Below are 22,407 nucleotides of genomic sequence, written 5' to 3'. Positions count from 1 at the left end.
ACATTTCTGACACTAACCCTCAGATAAATACTGAACATTTTTGAATTTTTACAAAGTAAAAAGATCCCATCTTTTCTCTGTTCCACAAAACCAAACCTTTCATTAAGTCCTTATCACAGGGTCCCCTGATGTGTAACAATGTTTTTTCAAGCACATACATGTTTACAACCAGATATGAAGTATTTGTATCAAATAAAAATAAAGACCTTTCATATAATAGAATAAAACATTCCTTTTTTTTACTTTCTAGTAAAGGTAAAGTTTAACAATCACTTGCAGACTAATGTTGTTGTTGACTGATCTGTTATTTTGATGTCTTTATCTTAAATTGTTTAAATATTGCATAAAAATGTACTTGAATTCTGTTCATTTAAAAATTAAAATAAAAAACATTCAAATGCACTCAAGAGTGAATGCCACATAAAACCTCTCCAAATAAGAAAAAAATCAGTAATACTCAGATCTAGTTGCTCTGGGTGATGAAGTACACATACAAAAGTAGATTTACATTGTATTTCAAATGTTGGCATGGTACAGTGTTTTTTTTTTTGCCATGTTTTCAGAAGATAAACAGTCACATGCAGTAGTACTAAACAAACTCCATCTTCCTCATTCCTTGTGGTAGGTGACTGTTCTGTCTTAATTCTGGTCAGCAGTGGAATGCGACATTTATCCTAAACTGACAGGGAGGACGATGTCTCAGTTCCAGGGGAAAAGTGAGTAGATCTAAGAGCCATCTTTTTCAGTCTGTGGCTGTTCGCTCTGCATCTGCTCAGCCGCTGGCCCTCCTTTGTTGGAGGAGTGGTTGCAGTTAGTTTTGTTGCCATCAGCGTTGCCATGGTTGCCAGCACTGCCCAGTCGAGATGAGGCCACCACAGCTTTGACAGCTGCCTGCAAAGTCATGGATACTACTGTTTATAGTCTGTTTGTAAAGACATGCACACTACTGATTATAGACACACAATCTTGAGCCATTTGTTTTTGCACCCCTATCTGTACCAGGATTTGGGTTTGTTTGTCTTCCAGTTAAACCTTACAGATGAGCCTTAATTATCTTTATTGTAAGTAAAGACCTCTCAAAATTCACATCCTAGTGTTCAAAAACCTCCATCTAAAACTGCTAAACCTTGTAAAGACACAAAAATGTAATAACTTATTAGTTTGGGCAAGTTTTGGTCAAGTTATTATATTTAGGGCTTGGTGTAATAACTTATTGTTTTATAGGCAGGTTATTAAATTTTGGGCTTGGTGTGCAGCCCTGAAATGTAATAATGACCGATAATGTAATAACTGCAAATAATGTATTAAAACATAACATATTAAAGCCAGTAGTGTACTAATTGGCCAATAACACAATAAAGTCAGAAGCCAATAATGTAATAACATCTTTGTCTGTAATATTATAACAACATCATCTGCATTATTTGCTTGGTAACCAGTTTTTAATGAACAATGTAATAATATGAACTCTGTAATGTAATATCACTTTTGTAAAAACCAGTAAAATGCTTCAAGTTTAATAAAGAAAACTAACACTGGGTGAAAAGGTTTTTTACACATGCTTGTATAAGTGCTTTACATGATGTGGAGCAGTTGAGATTCTTGTCAACATTTAGACATGCAGCTAAAGGATCTCAGATGTAAATTAAGGAGAGAAAAGGGCTTTGAAGGTCACAGAAAAAATTGCAAACTCTATCAAAAGTTCCAGTGATTTACATCCTACGCCAAGCCCATAATGTATTAACCTGCCCAAAATGTAGTAAGTTATTTTACCAAGCCCAAAATGTAATAATCTGCCCATATCACCACATTTTGGGCATTATTACATCTTGGACCTTTACACATTTTGGGCCTTTACAAACCTGTTTCAAGGCCACTATTGCAGGTCTAGTATTTAAATATTCAGAGCAGTGCACACTGCAGGGAGCTGGGTATTCAGTGTGTTTTTATTACATGTAAGTTCCGTTTTTATCCATAGGAGCCTTTGGCTGACGCGCGTACGAGTTAAAACAAATCTTCGTTATTGTCAGCATCCAAAACAAAGATGTAGATGAAATAAATAACTGAAAACTAAGTGTAGACTTTCCTTCACAATTTTCTTATCAACTAATGACTCGACACATGGTCGAAAAACCGTGCGGCTCTGCTCTATAACGAAAAACGAAAAAAAAAACAACTACCTGACCATAGTTACAGAGCCACATATTTCTTAAAGAGACACACACTAATTGTCTAAACCGCAGACATATATGTTTATAATTGAACATTATCACTTAACAATACTGTGATGAAATTGTGTGTTAATATTTATACAAATATTCATTATTTAAAATTATATCAGATAACATAAATTTGGCTCCCACATTACACTTAGCTCTGTGATATCGAACACTGAAACCTCCTTTATAGGACAGAGTTTCATGAGTTTTGAAATGACAATATACCTTAAGTTTCCTTCGTGCATTAAACTCTTGAAGCTTCTTCTGAGCGGTGTCCATGTGTGTAAAGTTAACGGCCTTCCCAGTCACCCAGGGGTGATGCAAAGCCTGCAGAGTAGTCAGCCGTTTCTTTGGATCCAGGACAATCAACTTCTTCACCTACAGACCAAGAATCGATAGTGGCATTGAGGGATAAGGAACAACAAATGCTGTTTGTTCATTATAACTACTACATACTACCTGTCAGAGGTAACTTTGTTGCTGTAATTACATTGTAGCAACTGCATGCTGTATGTCACTAAGACCTCAATCCAACGACACAGTTTACATCTCTGATATTTGCATTGTACAATACTAAGATGTAAATGAAAGATGTGAATAAAATTGATATTATCATTTTCCAATATGAAGGTAAAGTCATGAAAAACTGAATCACACCATATGGGAGGTGTTAAGGGAGCAGACACATTCTCACTAATGTACAGAAATTCAGTATGTAGCCATGTGCTAACATTCCTTGTGTAACTAATAAAAGGGGTGCTGATTCAAGTACAAGTCACATTTTAAAAAGACCACAATGTTATTTGTGTTAGTGGTACACTTGGGCAAAGACTTCCTGTCCATTGGTCTCCAGGGCTATACCTGAAAAATACTGCTGTTTGTGTCACTGTGCTAAGAAATGCCTACAGTTCAAGTCTTTGTTACTGGAAGTCAGCTTACGAGGTCTTTGGCGTTGAGAGATACGTTGTCCCACCAGGGGGAGACAAACTCATATTCACAATTCAGGATCCTCTTAAACATGTATTGGTCTCCCCTGTCATCAAAGAAGGGCTCAAAGCCACACAATCTGTTCAGGAAAAAATAAATACATTGGGCAATAATGAATTAGAGGACAGTCAGCACATTTTTTGTGACTTATAACTATAAAATCTTAAGGGATTCTCTTTTTCCGGTTCAGTTTCTTTAAACATGACCACAGTGAAAGAAAATGTCTCAGTAGAACCCTCAAAATGACTGTAACAGCACCAAGTTATGACTGCAACTGATATGGGGGGGGGGGGGGGGGGGTGTTATTGCTGTTTTAATGAGGGTGAAATAAACTATAGTATGGATTATCACATCACTGGCATTTTTGTAATTGTGTAAGTATGATTTCTGAGTTTTCACAGTGGTGACACATTAATGTCAATTAGCATTTACCCAATACGTACATATTTACCCAAACAGATAGCTTCTAACCAAAGGTCTTAACTCAATTGCGCATATATCATTTGGAGCTATTTTTACATTTAAATGAGTGAGTTCCCATTAACACAGATATGATCAACTTCGACTTGTGCTTGCCAGCATGCATTCTCCATTAAATAAGTAATTTGAAGTTAACTGGTGCTAGTTTTTCTCACACTGTCATATTCATATACTAAAGGCTGATGAAACACTGTTTAAGGGTGATATTAATTTGAAAAAAAAAATGTTTTATTTAAAATCAAATAATTATATAAGGCCACATTTTGTTGAGAGTTATGCTAGATGGCTTTTTACCTGTAATATATTTAAGAAATCAGAATAGAGTTCTGTAGCATGTAGATAAAGTTTAGTGGTGTATGACATGTATGCATATGGTATATATAGATGTAATTACATATGTAATTACATTGTAACATGGTTTCTATTCCATGACTACAAGTACTGGTACTTTACACTTGCTCATAAAAGTACCCCCTAAACCCAATGTAGAGTTAGATACCAGCTATCGTTACAGATGCTGAACCAGGTCCTTGTTTAAAAGAGCTGTGTTAATTAGTAGCCTGACTAATGATACCCTTAAAGGGTGCCAAAGACTGTTTGTAAATTGTAACTGTAGTCTGAAAATAAGCCTATAACAAGGTAAGATGTTGAGGTTAGAATACGGACAGAGGATGAGTTCATAAAACGCAAATTTCTGCAACAAAACTCCTTCGTTTAAATAAATCTACTCTTAGGAGCCTCAGTGGTCACTGAGTTCCTTTGAAAAATGAGTTCAAAAGCTACATAGCACAGAGCATCACAGGCACCTGAGCAGTTTTGGTTCCTCACTCTAAATTTTGTCAAGGTGGAAAGTTTGTTTTCAATATTTTAAGGTATTGTTTTCATTCATAAATATTGGCACTGAAATCAGCATTAGAAAAGTCTTCATGATAATTAGTGCTATCCCCCAAGTGTCCAGACAAGAAAATACTGTAACAGTGATACAACAACATTCCCTGACTCTGTATACGGTGAACATAAGAAAGACAGTAGAGACTGAAGGGACTGAGGGCACATCCTATGAAACTGACCCTGTCTGAAAGCTGCAGAACTGATGTGCTTGGTTTGAGCTTCACTAACCACATCACTGCAGAGAAAATAACTTTGCTCATGGTACTTACAAGATGTACGTGATAACTCCCACAGACCACATGTCAACTTCAGGCCCGTACGCACAGCCCCGTAAGATCTCAGGGGCTAGTGGATGACAGGGAACAGACAGAGTGAGCAGAGAAAGAGAGAGGGAGATAAAAGAGAAGAGCGAGTGAAGCTGAAGCCAAAAAAGATTGAGACTTTTCAACGGGTTTGTTCATGTTTTGTGAAAAGAGCGGCCGCGTGCTGCCGCGGTTTAGTTTTTCGTAGTTTTGTTTTAATGGAGAACTTCCATACCAGATACTTCTCATCACTTTACCATCACACCCGTAAGGATAGGAATAATGTATAGTCATGGGCTGAGTAAAAGAAACTACTGAATACAGATGCATTTGAAGCAAGCTCACCACAATAACCTGGTGTCCCACACACCGTCTTCATTGTGACCTGATCGTCTACAATTTTCGACAGTCCAAAATCAGCTGGAATAACAAAAGGTGAACAGAAGCGGACATGTCTTAGACACTTTTGAGTTGTTTCTGCATGCTTTTAGAGGATGTTGCGTAATTCACTGCCCATCCATTTGTTCCCCCTATATACCTGCCTTTCACTTTGTATTAAGCTTTTGCTGTATTGCCCATGCCTGGAGTCTAACTAACCAATCAGGAGCAGTCCAGTAACATACAAACTCACTCTAATAGGTCTGGGTATCTCACCTATTTTAAGAGGGGCATCTGGCGCTGAGGTGGCGTACAGGAGGTTCTCTGGTTTCAGATCCCGGTGTACCACACCATTCTCATGGAGATACTGAGGATACAGAAAAAGGTGGAATCATGCAGGTGGCATGTTTGTTAATAATCTCAAGCATCTTAACAGGGCGGCTCACCAGGGAGGTCCAGAGAGCCCTGCATAACGCATTTAAAAGAGGCTTCCATTTATTAACAGCCTCTAATGACTTCAGTGAACAAATCATTAAAATGTATGAGCAGAGCCTTCATTAAAGCTCATCTATGTTGAGTAAGGTTTTGACAGATGCACAAGAGGCGAGAGATGAATAATGGACATAAAATATACAAGGACTGCTTAAGTGTGAAGACCCTGAGCCCTGAACAGATGGTTCAGTTGTTTAAACAAGCTATCTGAACAGTCGACGCATCACTTAAAATTTCTTAGATAATTCTAATTATATATATTGGCTTTCATCCAAACAATGCCGTTATAATTTGATTACAAAAATCACAGTATTGCCTCTCACACTCCTCTTGCTATACTAACATTAGACCGTCAAGAGCCAAGTAAATAAAAAGATCAGAGAAAAAAGATGTGTCTGAAAATGTATCTGAAATGAATATGTGTAAGGCAAATTCTCTAGGTAAAGACAACACTAATGAAATAATGAACTGGTGCATTATCCCTTTTAATAAAAAAAAGTACATAGTTTATTTCCATACATTAGGACAAATGTGATTTGTTTGTTGAGGCGTCAAGTCAATATGAAACTTCCTGAGTCACTGATGCCAAGCATAGCTAGCAAAAACAAAATGATTAAGAAAATAGCTTGAGATTTGTGGAAGCCATAAGATATCCAAGCTACACACAGCCCACATCTCTGAGTAGCTGGAACTGACACTTTCAGTTGCCATCTGCTCTCATACAATGTGGCAGGTAAACGATCTCTATACTCCTGTCCAGTCAAATGGAATTTGAGTGCAACTGCAGACTGAGCTGGTGCTCTGCCTGATTCGCCTACTACTCCAGCGATCATTCTGATATATATCCTTATCTAGTATTGGTCACATGTCTTCTAAGTAAAGCCTTTTTTCGTAGAGAATAACACTACTCTCCTGCCTCACTCTTGTAACCAGGTACGTTAAATTGAAATTAAGAGTGATATGGATGATTATTCAGCGCAGGTGCCATCAAATATGCATTTTATTACATGGAGATGGGCTAGCTATGCTCACCAGTGCCTCTGTAAGAATGTTACCACGGTAACTCATTAAACAGAGCAACGTGGGCCATAAAAGTCTGCCTGGTTACAGAGAACAGCACGTGGCTGGCCCTGGAAAGATGTTAATCATGAGACAAAGTGAGAAGGTTGGGATAGAAACACTCCCAAGTCATATGGCTGTTTTGTATACTGAAATATCACTGTTATTTTCTGATTGTTCTTTCACTGTGTTGTTCATTTAGTAATTCATGGAAAAATGCTTCACTGATCAGTGCAGATATTTAGGCATCTAAACCAAATAGTGCACTATGATAAACCCACAGTGTTTAAGTTTGCTCATTTATTAAGTATTTCATTTGGATATTAAGTATATATAAATATATAGCATTGTGATATCTACCTGTCATAATTAATGTCACACAGTTGTTAAAATTAATGGAGAGAGCGTAATACATTTTCATGTCCGTTAAGTAGAGTATGCATCATGTGATGTGAGCTGATGTGGTCACAGTGTTGTCTCTGAAAAACAGGAGTTTTCTATAAGGAGCATTCTCTCCACACCAATTATTATGACATCCAGGAGTGTTATCTTTTTTAAAGTCCGAAGGGATTTGTGGCTTCCAGTGTAATGCTCAGCGGAGCTGACACACATAAGATGCTCCCCCCTCCTCCCCCCTTGGTGGAGTGTAGGAGTTCTTAAGCTAGCTCTGCTGCCATCTTGCCACTATTCAATATTTATTTTGGCAAATAGGCCAGCAGAACCCACTAACTCAACAGTGACTTCTAATACATCTTTAAATGGCTAAGCCTCAACAACACAGTTAAAATAGATGTCATTATCACAAACATTTTCATAATTTTAATAGTAAAAAGAGTTGATCAAAATATTAGAGTTATATATATATATACATATATATATATTATATACACACACACACACACATATAGATAGATACATAGATAGATAGATATGTACAGTAGGTATATATATATTCCAGTCCAACATTCTAATCTTAAGTGGGATACAGCCTCATCATGACATATACCTCAGTATCATTATTCCATGGAAATATATTAAAGAATATTGCAATTAATTAATGGGAAAACAATAAAACCACATTCTCTCAGACATCCAAAAAGCAGCTAGTTAGAGTAGATATAAAAGGAGTAAGTATAGAGTAAGTATAAAAGGATGGTGCAAGTCTCAACAGATAAGGTCAACTTTGATACAATACAGACCATATGGATTTGGTGTGACAGAAACAGAAAAAATCTTTAATGCTGGGAAAACCAAGGCATTACCTATGTCATTGTCAAGGCAAAGCACCACTTTAGAATCCACACTGAAGCTGACATTACATTATCGTATGTCATCAACTCTGAGCTGAATTCAATGTATGAAAATTTGCCCTTTGTCTTACAATCTGTCTCATCTCCTTGGCAACAGCAGTCTTTCGGGGAAAAAAAAAACTGTGGGCTACTGAATTAGATGTCAAATGCAATGCATGTAAAATATGCTTCATGTCAAAAACACAGAGAATGTCAGCCCTCCCATCCAGGTTACTTAGGTGACCAATGAATAGCAATAGTAAGACTCACAGGCATCATTTTAAATAAGAGATGATGTGTGCTTGTGTGCCGCAGATGTGGATGAAAAAAACAAAACAAAAACAAAACTCAGGTTGACAAAGGACAGGGACGAGTCTTGTTACAGTGCTAACGATAAACCAACAGGCACTATGAGGGATATGAGAGGTATAAGTGGGTGGATGTGACACCTGAATGGGGTCTGGCTCTTTGTTACTCTGTCAAGATCTGTCTTACAGTCTTTGGATTTAATCCATGCGAACAAGAGTTTGACTTCATTATGTACGTTTTGAAGTGGAAGAACACATTTATTTAAATATGAATATATAGAGAAAATAATCATTGGCCTTGATGGGTGAGTAATGTTAAGAACTTTAAAGGCTACCTGGTCTGAACTGTTGGATTTGGACTGTAAAATCTATCCATCTGTAACAGTACTTTGATGATTTTCAGAGACAGGAAAGTTAAGACTCACTGCAACAGCCTCCAGCACTTGCTTGATGGCGTCCGCAGCATCCCGTTCACTGTAGTAGCCCTTTTCAACCACTCTGTAACAGGGAGGACACCAGTTCACCATTTGGTGATGGACATGGTGCAACGATGAAAGGGAAAGGATTTTTTTGTGGTTGTTTTCGGTCTCCCCTTCATCATTTTCCGGCATTAGTGTGAGCCCAAGAGTCAACTACAACTCACCTCACCATAAGAGATACAGATAGGCACTTCTATTTTTAGTGGACAGGTTCAAATTACATACAGCTATAAGCAGGTAAATTTTTTGCAGTAGCCTAAGAAAACCCATAATGAATACTGAATAGAGATATGGAGTTTGGTGGAAGTATAAAGTAGCCTTTAGGATATGATGTAATCTTGAAGAAAGCAAACCTGGAAAATGGTAGTTAAACTGGAGTTTATAAGTCTAGGTCAGTACTGAAACACATCTCATTAAGTATGGGGTAAAAAGTCACTCTTTCTAAATTCCACAGAGACGCAAAGTTTACTTGCTCTTTTACACAGTTTAACATTCAGCCTCTGGCTAGCTTTAAGACACTGGACAAGACATGTGTAGCATCATATATTTAAATAGAGTTGGAGTACCAAGATAACCAGTGATATTTAAGACGTGTAACATCATATATTTAACTAATGTTGGAGTACCAAGATAACCAGTGATATTTAAGACGTGTAACATTATATATTTAGAGTTGGAGTATCAAGATAACCAGTGATATTTAAGACCTGTGTAACATCATATATTTAAATAGAGTTGGAGTATCAAGATAACCAGTGATATTTAAGACCTGTGTAACATCATATATTTCAACTGAGTTCAATACCAAGATGACCAGTGATATTTAAGACGTGTAACATCATATATTTAAATAGAGTTGGAGTACCAAGATGACCAGTGAACTGACCTGTCGAATAGCTCCCCTCCAGTGACGAGCTCAAGAACCAAACTGATCTCGGCTGGAGTCTCAAAGATCTCTTTCAGCTTGATCTGAGACAGGACGGGATTGTCAAAAAATGACAGTTTTACCACCTGGAGTGTTATCAGTGAGGATACAACCAGCTATAATACATTTCTGGGGCCTCTGTTGCTTGCACCATGATGCTAACATACCAACATATGCGCTGCTAGACAACTACATATTTACATAGCAGGATAACAGCTACCAAGTGTCGAGTGGTTACCAGCAGAGAGACATTTATTGAGATTTTACATCTCCATTAGTGACTGTAATTCTGTAACTGTGAAAACTCACCCCCTTCTCCTTTCCCCTGTCTGAAGCTCTCACTCTCTCTGTTCCTATCCCTTTGATCCTAAATGCTCTGTTTTATTGCCCAAACTTAGCTTCGTTCGGTCTGAAACCAATTCACACCACAGCCTGAACCACTCGTATGCAGACCAGGTTTGACGAGTTATCACAGCAGCATCTGTACCATCTGGTCTCATGTTGATAGGAATTAATTATCACTCAGGCCAGATCGCCTCAGAGGGTAGCATCACACGGCAAACTGAACTCAAAGGTTGCCATAATTCCAATTTCATATTCCTCCATTCACATACAAACCAACTATCATAAAAGGAAAAGGACCTCACACGACATTATCAAATACAGTACAACAAACCCTGTAACCACATATGTGCTATGTAGCTTTGTAATGTAACGACTTCGAGTTCAAAAGTTCCAAATTCATTCATAACGCAAGAGTAATTATGTATAGTGTCTATAAAAAGCATAGAATGTCATGGACACGATTAGGCTTGTGTTATTAGATGACCTCTTGGCTGGAAAAGGTTATTTAAAAACACTTTGGATGAGTACTGATTGACACTTCCTAAAAGTAGATGGGCATCCCCTCCCTCTAAGCAGAGGCAGCCCCTAGGGATCACAACACACCTTGCCACAATTCTTTGCATTCACAAAGTGTTCAGCGAGTGTGTGCGTCTATGTCGTCCTCAACCCATGCCCTCCTCCTCATCCCTGAGAACAATTGGCTGAAGACTCAAGACTGAGTCATCGTCGACACTCTAACAACTCCAGGCTCTTGCACCCAGTTGTGGCTGGGCCTGCTTTCCTTTTCTGTTCCCTGTCCTTTCCCTCACAGCCATTAGTCTAAGCAATCCCACTTAAGCATATCACTCTGACAGCTTCTTTTGGTTAAATATGTCTCTTCCTGAGTAACAATTAACACATACGTATGGTTACCATTCTGGTATACTACAGGTCACAAAATTATTTTACAGTCCATTTCAAGTTGTTAGTTCCTGTTTTTAAGTTAGTTTTTGTGATTGTAGGGAATATTCCTTTGCCTCCATCTAAATTCTGTCTTACTAAACAGTAGATTTCATTCTGTGTCGTTTGGATTTAACTCTTGTAGTAAATTGGCGTTCACCTTTTATACTCTGAGTACATGACAAATCACAAAAAACATGACATGCAGATGAGACTCACAATATTTGGATGAGAGAGACGAAGCAAGACTCCTATCTCTGTCCGCACAATCTTCTTATCCACCTGTACAGAGCAGAGGAGTTACTGAGAACAAACAGCTGGCCAGTCTTTGGACATACCAAACATGCAAAACTGGTGGCATAGCCAGTACAGCTGTGAGAAAAAGTTTGTGAATTCTTGGGAATGATCTGGATTTCTGCATGAGTGGCTCCTAAAGTACGATCTGGTCTTCATCTAAATCATAATAGTAAATAAAGTCTTATTTTATAAACACAAAAAAACTAACATTGCTGTATCTTTATTGAACAGTTTAAACAATCAAGATCATTGACAGAACGAGTATGTAAACCCTTAAATTTAGTAATAAGCAGAACCTCTTTTACTAGCAACAACTTCAACCAAATGCTTTCTGCAGCTGCTGTTCAGACCTGTGCGAAGGTTGGGAGGTATTTTGGCCCATTCCTCTCTATAAACCTACAATGGTCTCGGCTGACTCCCCTGCTATTTGCCAGGGGGCAGTGAAGTGTTTTGTGTTTGGTAGTTTGTTTTGGTTAAGTTCCCCACCTTTGTTAATTAATTTGCTCTCACCTGTGTTAACCTTTGTGCACCTATGTTTGTTGCTATACATTCTGTCCTGAGTTCTGTTTGGGCCCGTGTCCTTGAGCCAGCTCAGAGTAAGTCATGTGTGTTCCCTTTGATCTTGCCCGTGGCTTCAGCTCTTGCTGCCAATTTGTTTGGACTGTAAACTTCTTCTAACTGAATTGTCTACCTGTGTTTTGGTATTGGAAAGTTTGAGTGAAGTGTTTGTGGATTTTTTTTTCCCAGCCTTGACCTCCTCAGTCCATCTGCAGCTGGGTCCTCCACCCTTTCAAATGGTCTTGTCTTGTGAAGAGCATTTGTCACTTAAACTCATATGTCCAGTCTTACATTCCCAAGTGGGTCTCAGTCCAGCCGTAATATAAAACTGTTTAAGGTCTTGTATATTTTTCGTCTTTTTGTCTTGCTTGAACAGCATGTTTCACATCATGCCATCCAGGCCCTGAGGCAGCAAAGCAGCCCACTACCATTGTACACCGCCCACCATGTTTCACAGCTGGGATGAGGTTTAGTGCTAGTATGCAGTTTTTTATTTTCTCCAAGCATAATGATGTATCCATTTACTGAAAAGTTCAACTTATGTCTCATCTGTTCACAGAGCATGTTCCATGATCCAGTGGTACTGTGGGACACCTAGGTGGTCTTCAGCATGCTTGAGATGGGCAGCAATGTTTACTTATCTGTCTATTTCTTTCTTTATTTTTTGAGCAGTGATTTCCACCACTGTGGAACAGTTCTGTGTTTTTCTTATGGTAGACTCATGAACATGGAAGTGCGAAAGACGCCTGCGGATCCCAAGCTCTCACCGTAGGGTTCTTTGTCACCTGTCCGAGGATTGTACCGCTTACTCTTGTACTGATTTTTGTAGGATGCCCACCCCTAGGGAGAACTGCTTCCATCTGTGAATTACCTGCCTGTCGGTGGACTGATGAAGGGTCAAGTCTTTAGATGTCCTTTTTAACCCTTTACAGTCTTATGAGCTTCAACAACACTACTTCTGAGGTCCTCTGACACCTCTTTTGTTCTGAACATATTGCAGTTCAACAGAATTCTGTTGTAAAGAGCAGGTGCACAAAACTGTGTGTGTTTGTGTTTAATTATATGGCAAGGCAGGTCAAACTAACACCTTGACTGACTGGCATACCTGACTAAATGAGTGGAATAACTGATTCCAATTACCCTCTCTTCCAGATTTCATTATCCTAGAGGTTTACACATTTTTTCCATCTATGATCTTGCTTGTTCAAACGAATTGTTCAACAAAGATATAGCAATGTAATATTTTGTATGTGTTGCCCTTCATTCGTTTTGACTTGGGTGAAGATCAGACCATATTTTAGAAGCTATTCATGCAGAAATCCATACAGTTCCTAAGGGTTCACATCATTGCTCATGTTACTGGATTTATTAAAAGTCCTCTACATGTTCTATGGTTCATCTTAAAAGATGAAAAAAGTATTGCATTGGTGAAAGGGATTGGCATATTGGAGAAAGGGATCTTGTTGTAAGGATATAAAAGCCCATGTCAACAACAGTAATTACTAACCATCATGAAAAGAACCCTTAGCATCAAGCACAAAGATAACCAGCAGTAAAGGTCTTTCAGCATTCAGTACTCAGTTTTGTTTCAAAGACTGCTTATCAGCACACGGCACAAAAGGTAACAAAAGGTAAAAGAAGGAAGTTTGAATAGGTGGTGCAAACTGTCACAGGTCTTACTGTTTTCTTCAGCATTTTCACGGCATAGGGCTTCTGGGTGCCCTTCTGTCTGCATCGGTACACCACTGATGTTGCTCCCCTACACAGAGACAAAGAAGATCACCATTTACTGGAACACAAATGACTGGCTCTCTCAGTAAAACCATAAGGATCAATAGAACACAGGGAGGAAAAAAAACTAGAATTATAAATTTAAAAAAAAAAAAAAATGTGGAAAGGCTCTAACGTGGTACGCTATGACTGTGGTAAAGTGCCATAATAAATGTCTCCACAAAGCGGCGAATCAATACAAATATTGTGCACCAGGCTGTGACCTTTGTTCAGTACTTACATGATGTGATGTCAGGATGCACATGGTGGTGTAATGGAGGAGACACTGTAATTAGTTCATAGAGTGAATATGTCTTAATTGTAGGAGATCAAGCTAAAGGAGATTTGAAAGCTGGTATCTGTGAGCATCAAGTGAAGAAGGTCTGTTTGGACACATGCCAAAAATGTTCGCAAAAGTATTCTTTTACCCTAACTGCATGTATGTATTACTGCAGTTGTGTGGTGTGCCCCAGAAAACTTGAACATGTCTCTGGACTTAAACAGTGAGGCAGACCATGAGCAGACCATACACCTGGGCCTGAGACCTTCAGCCCTGTGTTCCTAATTTACTACAGGACTCAACACTATTAAAGCACTTAACCACCTATCATGCTGTTGCCTCTAATGCCACACAGGTAATGTGGCTTTTAAATAGATCAAAGGGCGTTAAATTGGACACATGTTCATTGAAATTGTAGCAACAATTTCAGATTAAGCTGTCCAAAACCCTAGAGCACAGTGTAACCACGTTAAGCCAGGAATTTGAATTGGCACAGAATATGACATACCGTGAAAAACTAAAAACTGTGGTGTCACTGGTCAGTACATCCAGTTTTAATGCATTCAGAATGAAAATAAATGAATTTTGGGTACACAGCCTGGCTAACACAATTAAGGGGAAGAGGCCACTCCTGAGCTCTTGGACTACCATCTGGACTCTCATTAGGGAATCCCGGGCTAGGACTCAGATGTTAGCGGGAAATCTCTTCTTCTCTAGGAAGGTGTCTCTCCTCCTCTCCCCCTTTTTTGTGTCATTCCCAGCCAGAGAGCCTCATTTCATTAGATCATTAAATCTTCATTCGGGGCCGGGCAGAAGGCTCTATATTAATGAGGACTCTCCGCTTGCAGAATGATGTATAAGAGGAAATGGAAAGGCTACGGTCCCTCTGGATTCTCAGCTACACTCCTTCAAAAGTAGATGCACCCAAATCAGAACATCTAAATCACCAAGTGAGAGTGCGGGAGAAAACATTCTCATCTGAGAGACAGTCTTATTTATGTCATTCCTTATCTCTTGTGGACTAATTAGGAACTTTTCGTTTTTTTGGTGATGACACTGATTTCACACATGAATATTAAACTTTGACATGAAATCTTTCAGTTTTTTGCTGTGCCGCACAGTAGTCACACACAGTACACTCTGGTAAGTCACTGATTCACCATTTGCAGAGGCAGTCATATCCTCTGCCATCTCTGACAATGTTGTTTGGCGGAAATCTCCACTAAATAGTCCCCTTTGGTGGACTATTTAACATTCCACTGTGATGAGTCCTTGTGTGTGTGTGTGTGTGTGTGTGTGGGGGGGGGGGGGGGGGGGTAGAGTAAATTCATTGTGGAGTAATTTAGACAGCTTAAAAGATGATCAGAGTTGGAGCTCATTTGCCTCAGAGGCATGAGAGCCAACACAAAGACAAAGAAACTATCCATTGTCAGTGCTACTGTGCTAAAGCCAGTGCCCAGTGGGACTGACTGGAATCTGTACATTTAAAGTACAGGACAGCAGTCAGCTGCTATGGCACAGGGAAGGGTCTTCATCTCACAGTGAGTTAATGCTGTAACAGATGGGACCTCCTCATCAAAGCTAGATCACTGGCCCAGGACGTCGTCATTAGCTGCAATCCCCACTAATGACCAGAAAATCCAATCAATATTCATCAAGCTAATAATGTTACATTCCAGCAGGGAGACACACTGTCATACACAGAGACTACAGTGTGGTCCACCTATGTAAGACAAATGCTGTTTGGTGTGACAGAGACATACAATTAGTGGACAATGTTCTCTAATAAACATGAGAGGGCCCCATTAGCAGCTCTGCAGTTGCTCCCTGTGGTCTCATTTATGTTCTTTCCTTTTTTGGGGCCTGTGTCACTTAAGCTACATCTTAACTAGAAGACTGAAAATTGTTGGTCTTCTTCCGGTTTGTCTGTTTTTGGTCTTCCTCCAATCATATGCTGAAATCCAAATCACTTAAGATGTTTTCAACATTACAAATAATTATGATTTTGTTTAAAGGTTAACAGCAGTTCTGAAGATTCGTAGTATTTCAGAATAGTAGTAGCCAATAATATAATTTACATTTATTCAGTTGGTGAACACTTTGATTAAAAATGACTTAAATAATAAATACATACAACATGTACATCAGTAAGTGACAGAAAACGTTTTGTATATTTTATGTACCAATAACTAATATTTTTGTTCAAGGAGAACACATAACTCAGCAATCCTTACACACTGTAACTATGATTTTATGATGTATCTTTCATTCACAATCAAACTGAAAGTAGCCACAGATCAGATGATATATTGTACCCAATAGTTGTTGTATGTAACAGGCTGTGGGCAGTAATGCTGCTTAGGAGGACATAAAAATTTATGGATTTGATATTTGCTAGATATCATCAACTGACAGTGCATCAAACATGTATAAATTTATGTCTGATGCCAACAGAGGGTGATACAAGAGATGTCATAGCTCCCAGCTACTTTCCAAATGGACCCCCCCCCCCACACACACACACACACACAAACACACACACACCACATACAATACACATCACACACACTATCAAGGATCTACTAGAGCCACAGTGAGCAAACATGGCATTTAAAACACAATGCTAACTGTTAGTCATTGGGAAGGTGAAGAAAGTGGTATATGTTTGGATTCTATGATATACAGGGAAAAGCAATCAAAACACAAGTATGCTAAAACATATGAAAGTAAGAAAATGTTTTTGAATTAGCAAGGTGTTAGTAGGATTAAGAGACGATGTAACTATAGATAAATAAACATAAATACACCATTGTGAAGAAGTATAGGAATATTTCCATTGTTACGTGCTATCAATACGTAGTCAGTGACATTTCTTGATAAATTTTAAATTAAAGATTAATCTTCACATTTCTTCAAGAGTTTTTTTTATATACAATTATTCTTGGAGCACGAAAAGAGAGGGCTATACACATTTTAACTTGAGGTTTCAAAACTTTCTGGGGCATCCAATGTGATTTTTCTTGAAGAAACGAAATTTTGGACAACAGTCAAAGTATACAAATGTTCAGTCATTTGCTGTTTTCAGAAATATCATGTGATTTCTTACCCATGAAGTTTTCAGAGAAAGAGAGGTCCGTAATCTAATGATAAAACTGGTCTATATTCAACATGAGAACGATCAGTAGATGTAAATGAGTAACTGAAACTAAAATAGATACTTATCCCACAACATTCATACTTAGTTGATTAATCTTGCATGTCATGTGAACTACAGGGAATGAAAATAACTGGTTTCTAATCATTTATATACTTGACCCCAAGATATGACCTCAGACAGTAAAATACAGGCAACCTAACATGCGATATAATGTACTTATAATTAGGGCTGAGTTCACTAGGACCACCAGCAATAGCAACTAATTTGCCTGTGCAGAAAAATAAAATGCATGAACAAATAGTTTCCAATTTGTGAGTGATCTACAACAAATGACATAAAATTTGATATTTATCATTTAAATGACTGACACGCTTTTTAAATGACATGTTTGTAAATGATACTTCAATTCATGACAAGCTCAGCAAACAGGGCAACCAAGTGGATTCACCTTAAATGAAAGCCCACCCTTAAAGTCATTAGGTCTGCAAAAGCACAATAATTATAATCACTATACTGAAGTGTTGTGTAGGTTCTCCAGTGATTTGTCTAGCAGCTGTAAGCATGACTAGAGCAGGTATTTGAGTTTGACCAAATGATTTTTAGAAAGGGGAAGGATGGGGGGGGTGGCACCTCCACTGTAATACCCACACTTGCACATCAATTTGGGTAGCCTACTTACACAAGCATCCACATTACAGAACTAAAGCAGGTCAGCGCTTTAAGATCAGCCAACCTCTGTGTGCCATCTTAGTAGATGAGTTCCTGTGATGTCTTGTTTATGCTCACACCTTTATAAATACTAAACCACTTGGAAACATCAGTTCATCCAGTCCATAATGTTTAAGAAGCCCAATGATCTAAATTCATGAGCTGAAGTAAATGTTTTCTATCCATCAAAATCTGGTTCCTCTATGCTGTTCACTGCAGCCTGTGACTCTCACTGTAATTAGCAGCACCAAGCAAATTTGTCTCGGTGGTAGTGGCTTCTTGAACAAAATAGATTGTCAACTGTAGCATTTCTGCATGTTTTAAACGCAGCTGGCACGATGGTTGCAAGAGCCTGTGTTACACAAGCTGCTTCCTGTTTCTGTTTTGTACATGGCCAGCATTATATAATCACAGCTGAGTGAGAGAAAGAGAGAGTGAGAGAAAAGCAGTTCTCATGAGTATAGCTAGCTTCATTACATATGCAGCAGCTTGTTGTGCTGTCCTCAGGACCTAGTTGTTTTAGGTTTGCCTTGGCTTGCAGGCACTCTCTTTAGAGTCCCATACTTGCTCATAGTGATTCATCAACCACTGTACTGAGCCGATCAGTTTAATTTTGCAGGTTGCATAAAATCCACATCAAGAGCAACCACTGATATAGAACATTTTTTTCACACTCTGTTCCTGAAGGCCTCCCTGCCCTTTCCATTTCAGGTCTAGCTCAGTGCCATCACACCAGATACAGTCGCACAACTGATCATTATGTCTCTGCATCACATGTGTTAGCTGTAGGCTGGGTAAAGAATGCAGAGGATTTAGGTGGTATTGGTGTGTGTGGTAACAGCAGATATGGTCATATCTCTACCAGGACACACCATTAATGATGGACAACATTTTATGAAATGTGTACTATTTTTTGTATAGGTTCATTCTAATCTTAAGTAAACTCAAGTTCATTGGACATAAATCACTCCTGCCTAGACCAATGGCAAATTTTTATTTATTTCTGTCAGCAACTCTTTAGCTTCAAATGGGAATGGTTTGCTCACGTTGAATTTTCTTCCTTCACTTATTGAATCCTAATTGCCTGGATGTCTGTAATCTGACACCATGCTGAGTGAAATTTAGTTCCATTCACATATGTAATACGTATTTTAATTCATATTTCAAATTTAATTAAACTTGCTCATTCAATTAAAATTTCAGTAAAAAGGCCCCAGCCACAGTTGTTCCAAATGTTCCTTCTAGACGATATGCCTCCCCACTGAGTTCTGTTAAGTTTTAAATGCATGAGGGCATCTTGACTGCATAGCAGAGAACATAGAATGAACTGACAAAATTAAAAAAACACCGACACCTGGGCCAGCATAAACCACCAGAACAGATTCAGTGTACTTTGGCACAGATTCTGCAAGTATTTGGAAATCTGTTGGAGGTATGAAACACCCTTCTTCTGTGATAAATTCCATCATTTGGTTGGTATTTGGTTCAAGATGGAAAATTCCTTATCTCCTCTAAGTGTTCAACTGGGTTGAGATCTGGTGACTGAGACCACCAGGGAATATGGTTTATATCTTTTCACACTCATCAAACCATTTGTGCCCTGTGAGTGAGGAAGAAATCCTCCTGAAAGAGACGACTCTCATCAGGACAGAAATACGACACCATGGGATAAAGTTGATCACTCGGAATGGTTTTATCTGTGCTGGTGTTTACCTTCTCCTCTAAGGGCTTAAGCTGACTTAAATAATGTGACAAAAAATGCACCCCACACTGAGAGACCTCTTCCCCTTGGAAAGTAAGCCTTTGGGCCTCTAACTTTCTTTTGGTATGTACCATAAATGCACTGCTTGTTGAGAATGGTGGAAGCATGAGAACTGGTTGGTTTTAGCTGTGTAATGAGCTCAGGGACCACAACTATACAGAAGTACTTGTTTTTAACTTATTTTACAAACCTAACTTGCTTATCTGTTTCCTTTATTTTAGCAGTTACATGTAAACTACAATCATTTTTACAATAAAGGACTTTTCGACAGTTTCCCTTGAATGTCTTGACTGACATTTGTACACAGTCAGCTCTTGTCACACTGCAGATGTAGTAGTGTGAGCTGTTTCAGGAAAGGGCATCAATTTATGACCTCTCAGCAACAATTCATGGCCCCTGCCAGCAACAGATCAATTGAGGAGGCTAGCTAGCCCTCCCACGCAGTAGCATGGTGCCTTCACTGCTTGAGCTGCACCATTACCCCCAAAAAGCTCCTGATCAGCAACCAAAGGTAATCCAGGTGTATTAAATAATGTCAGAGGTGAAATTTATGCCTGTACAATTCAAGGGAGCACCACATACAAAATTACACTGAGGCAGAAATTTATAGATTTATGCAATACAAGATTCATGTGCCTTGTTTGAATTCATAGGACGATCAAAAAAATTGACCTCACAACCACTGCTTCAAAACATCTTTTTTCCATAATGATCATGTGAGATCTTAAAGTTGTATTTTTACTTCCACATTAAGATCATTGGCTTTATTGAGCTCTCAAGCTTCACAGCATACCTTGATCACATACTACACCTGAAAAGAGTGCCAATCCCAAATAAGATAGGAGTAGAAAACTTGAAACAGAATGTGCCTGTTTTCTATAAATGATTACTGCACTTCTGTGCAAAAAAGACTGAAACATTGTTGCAAATATAACTCAGTAAGGACACTAAGTATTACATTTAGATAACACAAGTGGCTAGGGATTTCCTTAGGCATACATCATACTTTTCAGCTGAAGATATTAATAAATTGTGCGTCTAGTGTGACATTCAGCCATTATGAGTCATTCTGAGTTACTGACAGAGACAGTTACAAATGGACTGTTATAACCTGCACAACAGATGGTCTCATGTAACTGGTTTCTGATATTTGATTCCCAAATTACAAAGCCCCATTGCCACGTGACAAATTAATATGTAACACCATACACATTGATTTACTGTGTCACTATGATTCCTTGTGAGTGCAAGTCGATTGAGAGTATTTCAGCATGTGTCATCTGTGGCTACCTGGCAGTGGACAGTAATTAAGTGCTCTTATAAAGACGTGCTATTGCACTAGACAACAAGACATCAAAGAGGAGAGGACAAAAATATAATGATAACAACAACAACAACAATAATAATAATAAAAATAATAATAAAAATAAAAATAATAATAATAATAATAATAATAATAATAATATACTCCACTAAAAACTTGAGTTTGCGGTTTCCGAATCTCTGTCCTCCGTATGAACACACAAGCCAGCACAAGTCTATTTTGGTAGCCTAATTATGTGGATTTCGATCAAGACATGTCGGTCTAAAATAAAACTAGGCACAATTATTCCATCACATAGCAAAATTTGAAACATAAAATACTGAAACCGTCCCATTCAAATGCTATTCAGTGACTTTCTGTGTACTACTGCATCTAATCAGCTGAACAACCTTTGGGGACACACTAAACCAGCACAGTTCGAACTATGAAAACGATACACAGGATCAAGCTGCTTGGACGAGAAGTGATAGGCTCAACAGAACTATAGTCCTATGTCCTATGTCGTCCGTAGACTTACCGTCCCAGTTCGGACTCCAGCTCATAGAAGTCTGCTAGCGTCTCCTTCTTCGAATCATCAATCCAGTACTCTGGGGCAGTCCCTGGGTTAGGTGCGAGCATAGTGATTTTAAGCATCTCCAGCGTCTTGTCTAGAATGCTATTATCCTACGAGCTGTCAGCCCCGTGGCAATACACGGTTTTTAATTCGGTTACCGAGGCGATGTTGTTGAAGAGCCTCAGCTGCCAACCTAAAATCTAGAATTCGAACAAAAGAATTGGAAACATACAGCTCCATTCTCAAGACAGAATCAAATCCTTTGCCACAGGCAATGGGATTGAGTAGTAGGCGACTTACCTGTAATTTATATCACAATATGTACCGAGTGGAGCCAGACCTCACTGAACGCAAACGTCAGCTGTCGGCTCAAGAACATTACCGTTCAATAAGGGAAAAGCGGGTGTGTGGCGCTTGGGCAGCTTTGGAGCCTCGTTTTCACCGGGTCTTACTGTCACCAATGTAATGGAGATGCGTTCGCCCGAAGTCAATGGACGTCACAAAACTAGAATTACATAACACTGTATTCCATTATTTTTTCAAGAATCTGTGCTTAAATTCTTCAGGCTAGAAACAGATATTTGAATACGCTATGCAGGTCAGTTTTCGTTCCCCTGGCAAGTAAACAGACACGCCCAAGCACATTAATAAATAATTGACACCTAATGAAATGTATCTTTGATCTGGTTTGGTTAAGTCCCAATTAACAAAGAAAATGTTTTTTTTTCCCCCCGATTCCTTTTGCCAGTTTGAATTGCATCTATCATCCACTGAGTGCCATTCGACAATACCATATCTTGATACGTGTAATGGAATCTTTTAAAAACAAAGTCTAAATTACCTCTGCCATCCAGTATTTCAAATGTTTGTCAACTGATTCAAGACAGTCTACAACAGCCTTCTGT

General features: G+C 38.6%; 1 protein-coding gene across 1 annotated transcript; it reads right to left on the bottom strand.

Annotated features, from left to right (window-relative positions):
• Nucleotides 1-726: 726 nt before the first annotated feature.
• Nucleotides 727-21,582, bottom strand: camk4 (calcium/calmodulin-dependent protein kinase IV). Its single transcript, XM_030770002.1, has 11 exons — nucleotides 21,467-21,582; nucleotides 13,629-13,707; nucleotides 11,313-11,375; nucleotides 9,771-9,853; nucleotides 8,831-8,903; nucleotides 5,534-5,624; nucleotides 5,225-5,299; nucleotides 4,847-4,922; nucleotides 3,159-3,285; nucleotides 2,445-2,597; nucleotides 727-891 (listed from the first exon to the last, which is right to left on the bottom strand). Exons 1-11 carry the CDS (start codon nucleotides 21,580-21,582, stop codon nucleotides 727-729), a joined length of 1,101 nt encoding a protein of 366 aa, XP_030625862.1.
• Between the last annotated feature and the right edge of the window lie 825 nt (nucleotides 21,583-22,407).

Source organism: Chanos chanos, chromosome 3, assembly GCF_902362185.1.
Source record: "Chanos chanos chromosome 3, fChaCha1.1, whole genome shotgun sequence".
In the NCBI taxonomy this organism is placed as follows: Eukaryota; Metazoa; Chordata; class Actinopteri; order Gonorynchiformes; family Chanidae; genus Chanos; species Chanos chanos.
The sequence above is the reverse complement of the archived record's forward strand: the minus strand, read 5'-3'. Positions and strand labels throughout refer to the sequence as shown.

What these genes read in the sequence shown, in the direction of transcription:
- camk4 (XM_030770002.1), bottom strand. Translation starts at nt 21,582, where the DNA reads ATGCTTAAAATCACTATGCTCGCACCTAACCCAGGGACTGCCCCAGAG. An exon ending in GGAGTTATCACGTACATCTT is followed by an intron (nt 3,286 to 4,846) that starts GTAAGTACCATG and finishes TTTCCTGAACAG; the next exon opens with ATTGTGTGGCTTTGAGCCCT. An exon ending in CTCTCAACGCCAAAGACCTC is followed by an intron (nt 2,598 to 3,158) that starts GTAAGCTGACTT and finishes CTTGGTCTGTAG; the next exon opens with GTGAAGAAGTTGATTGTCCT.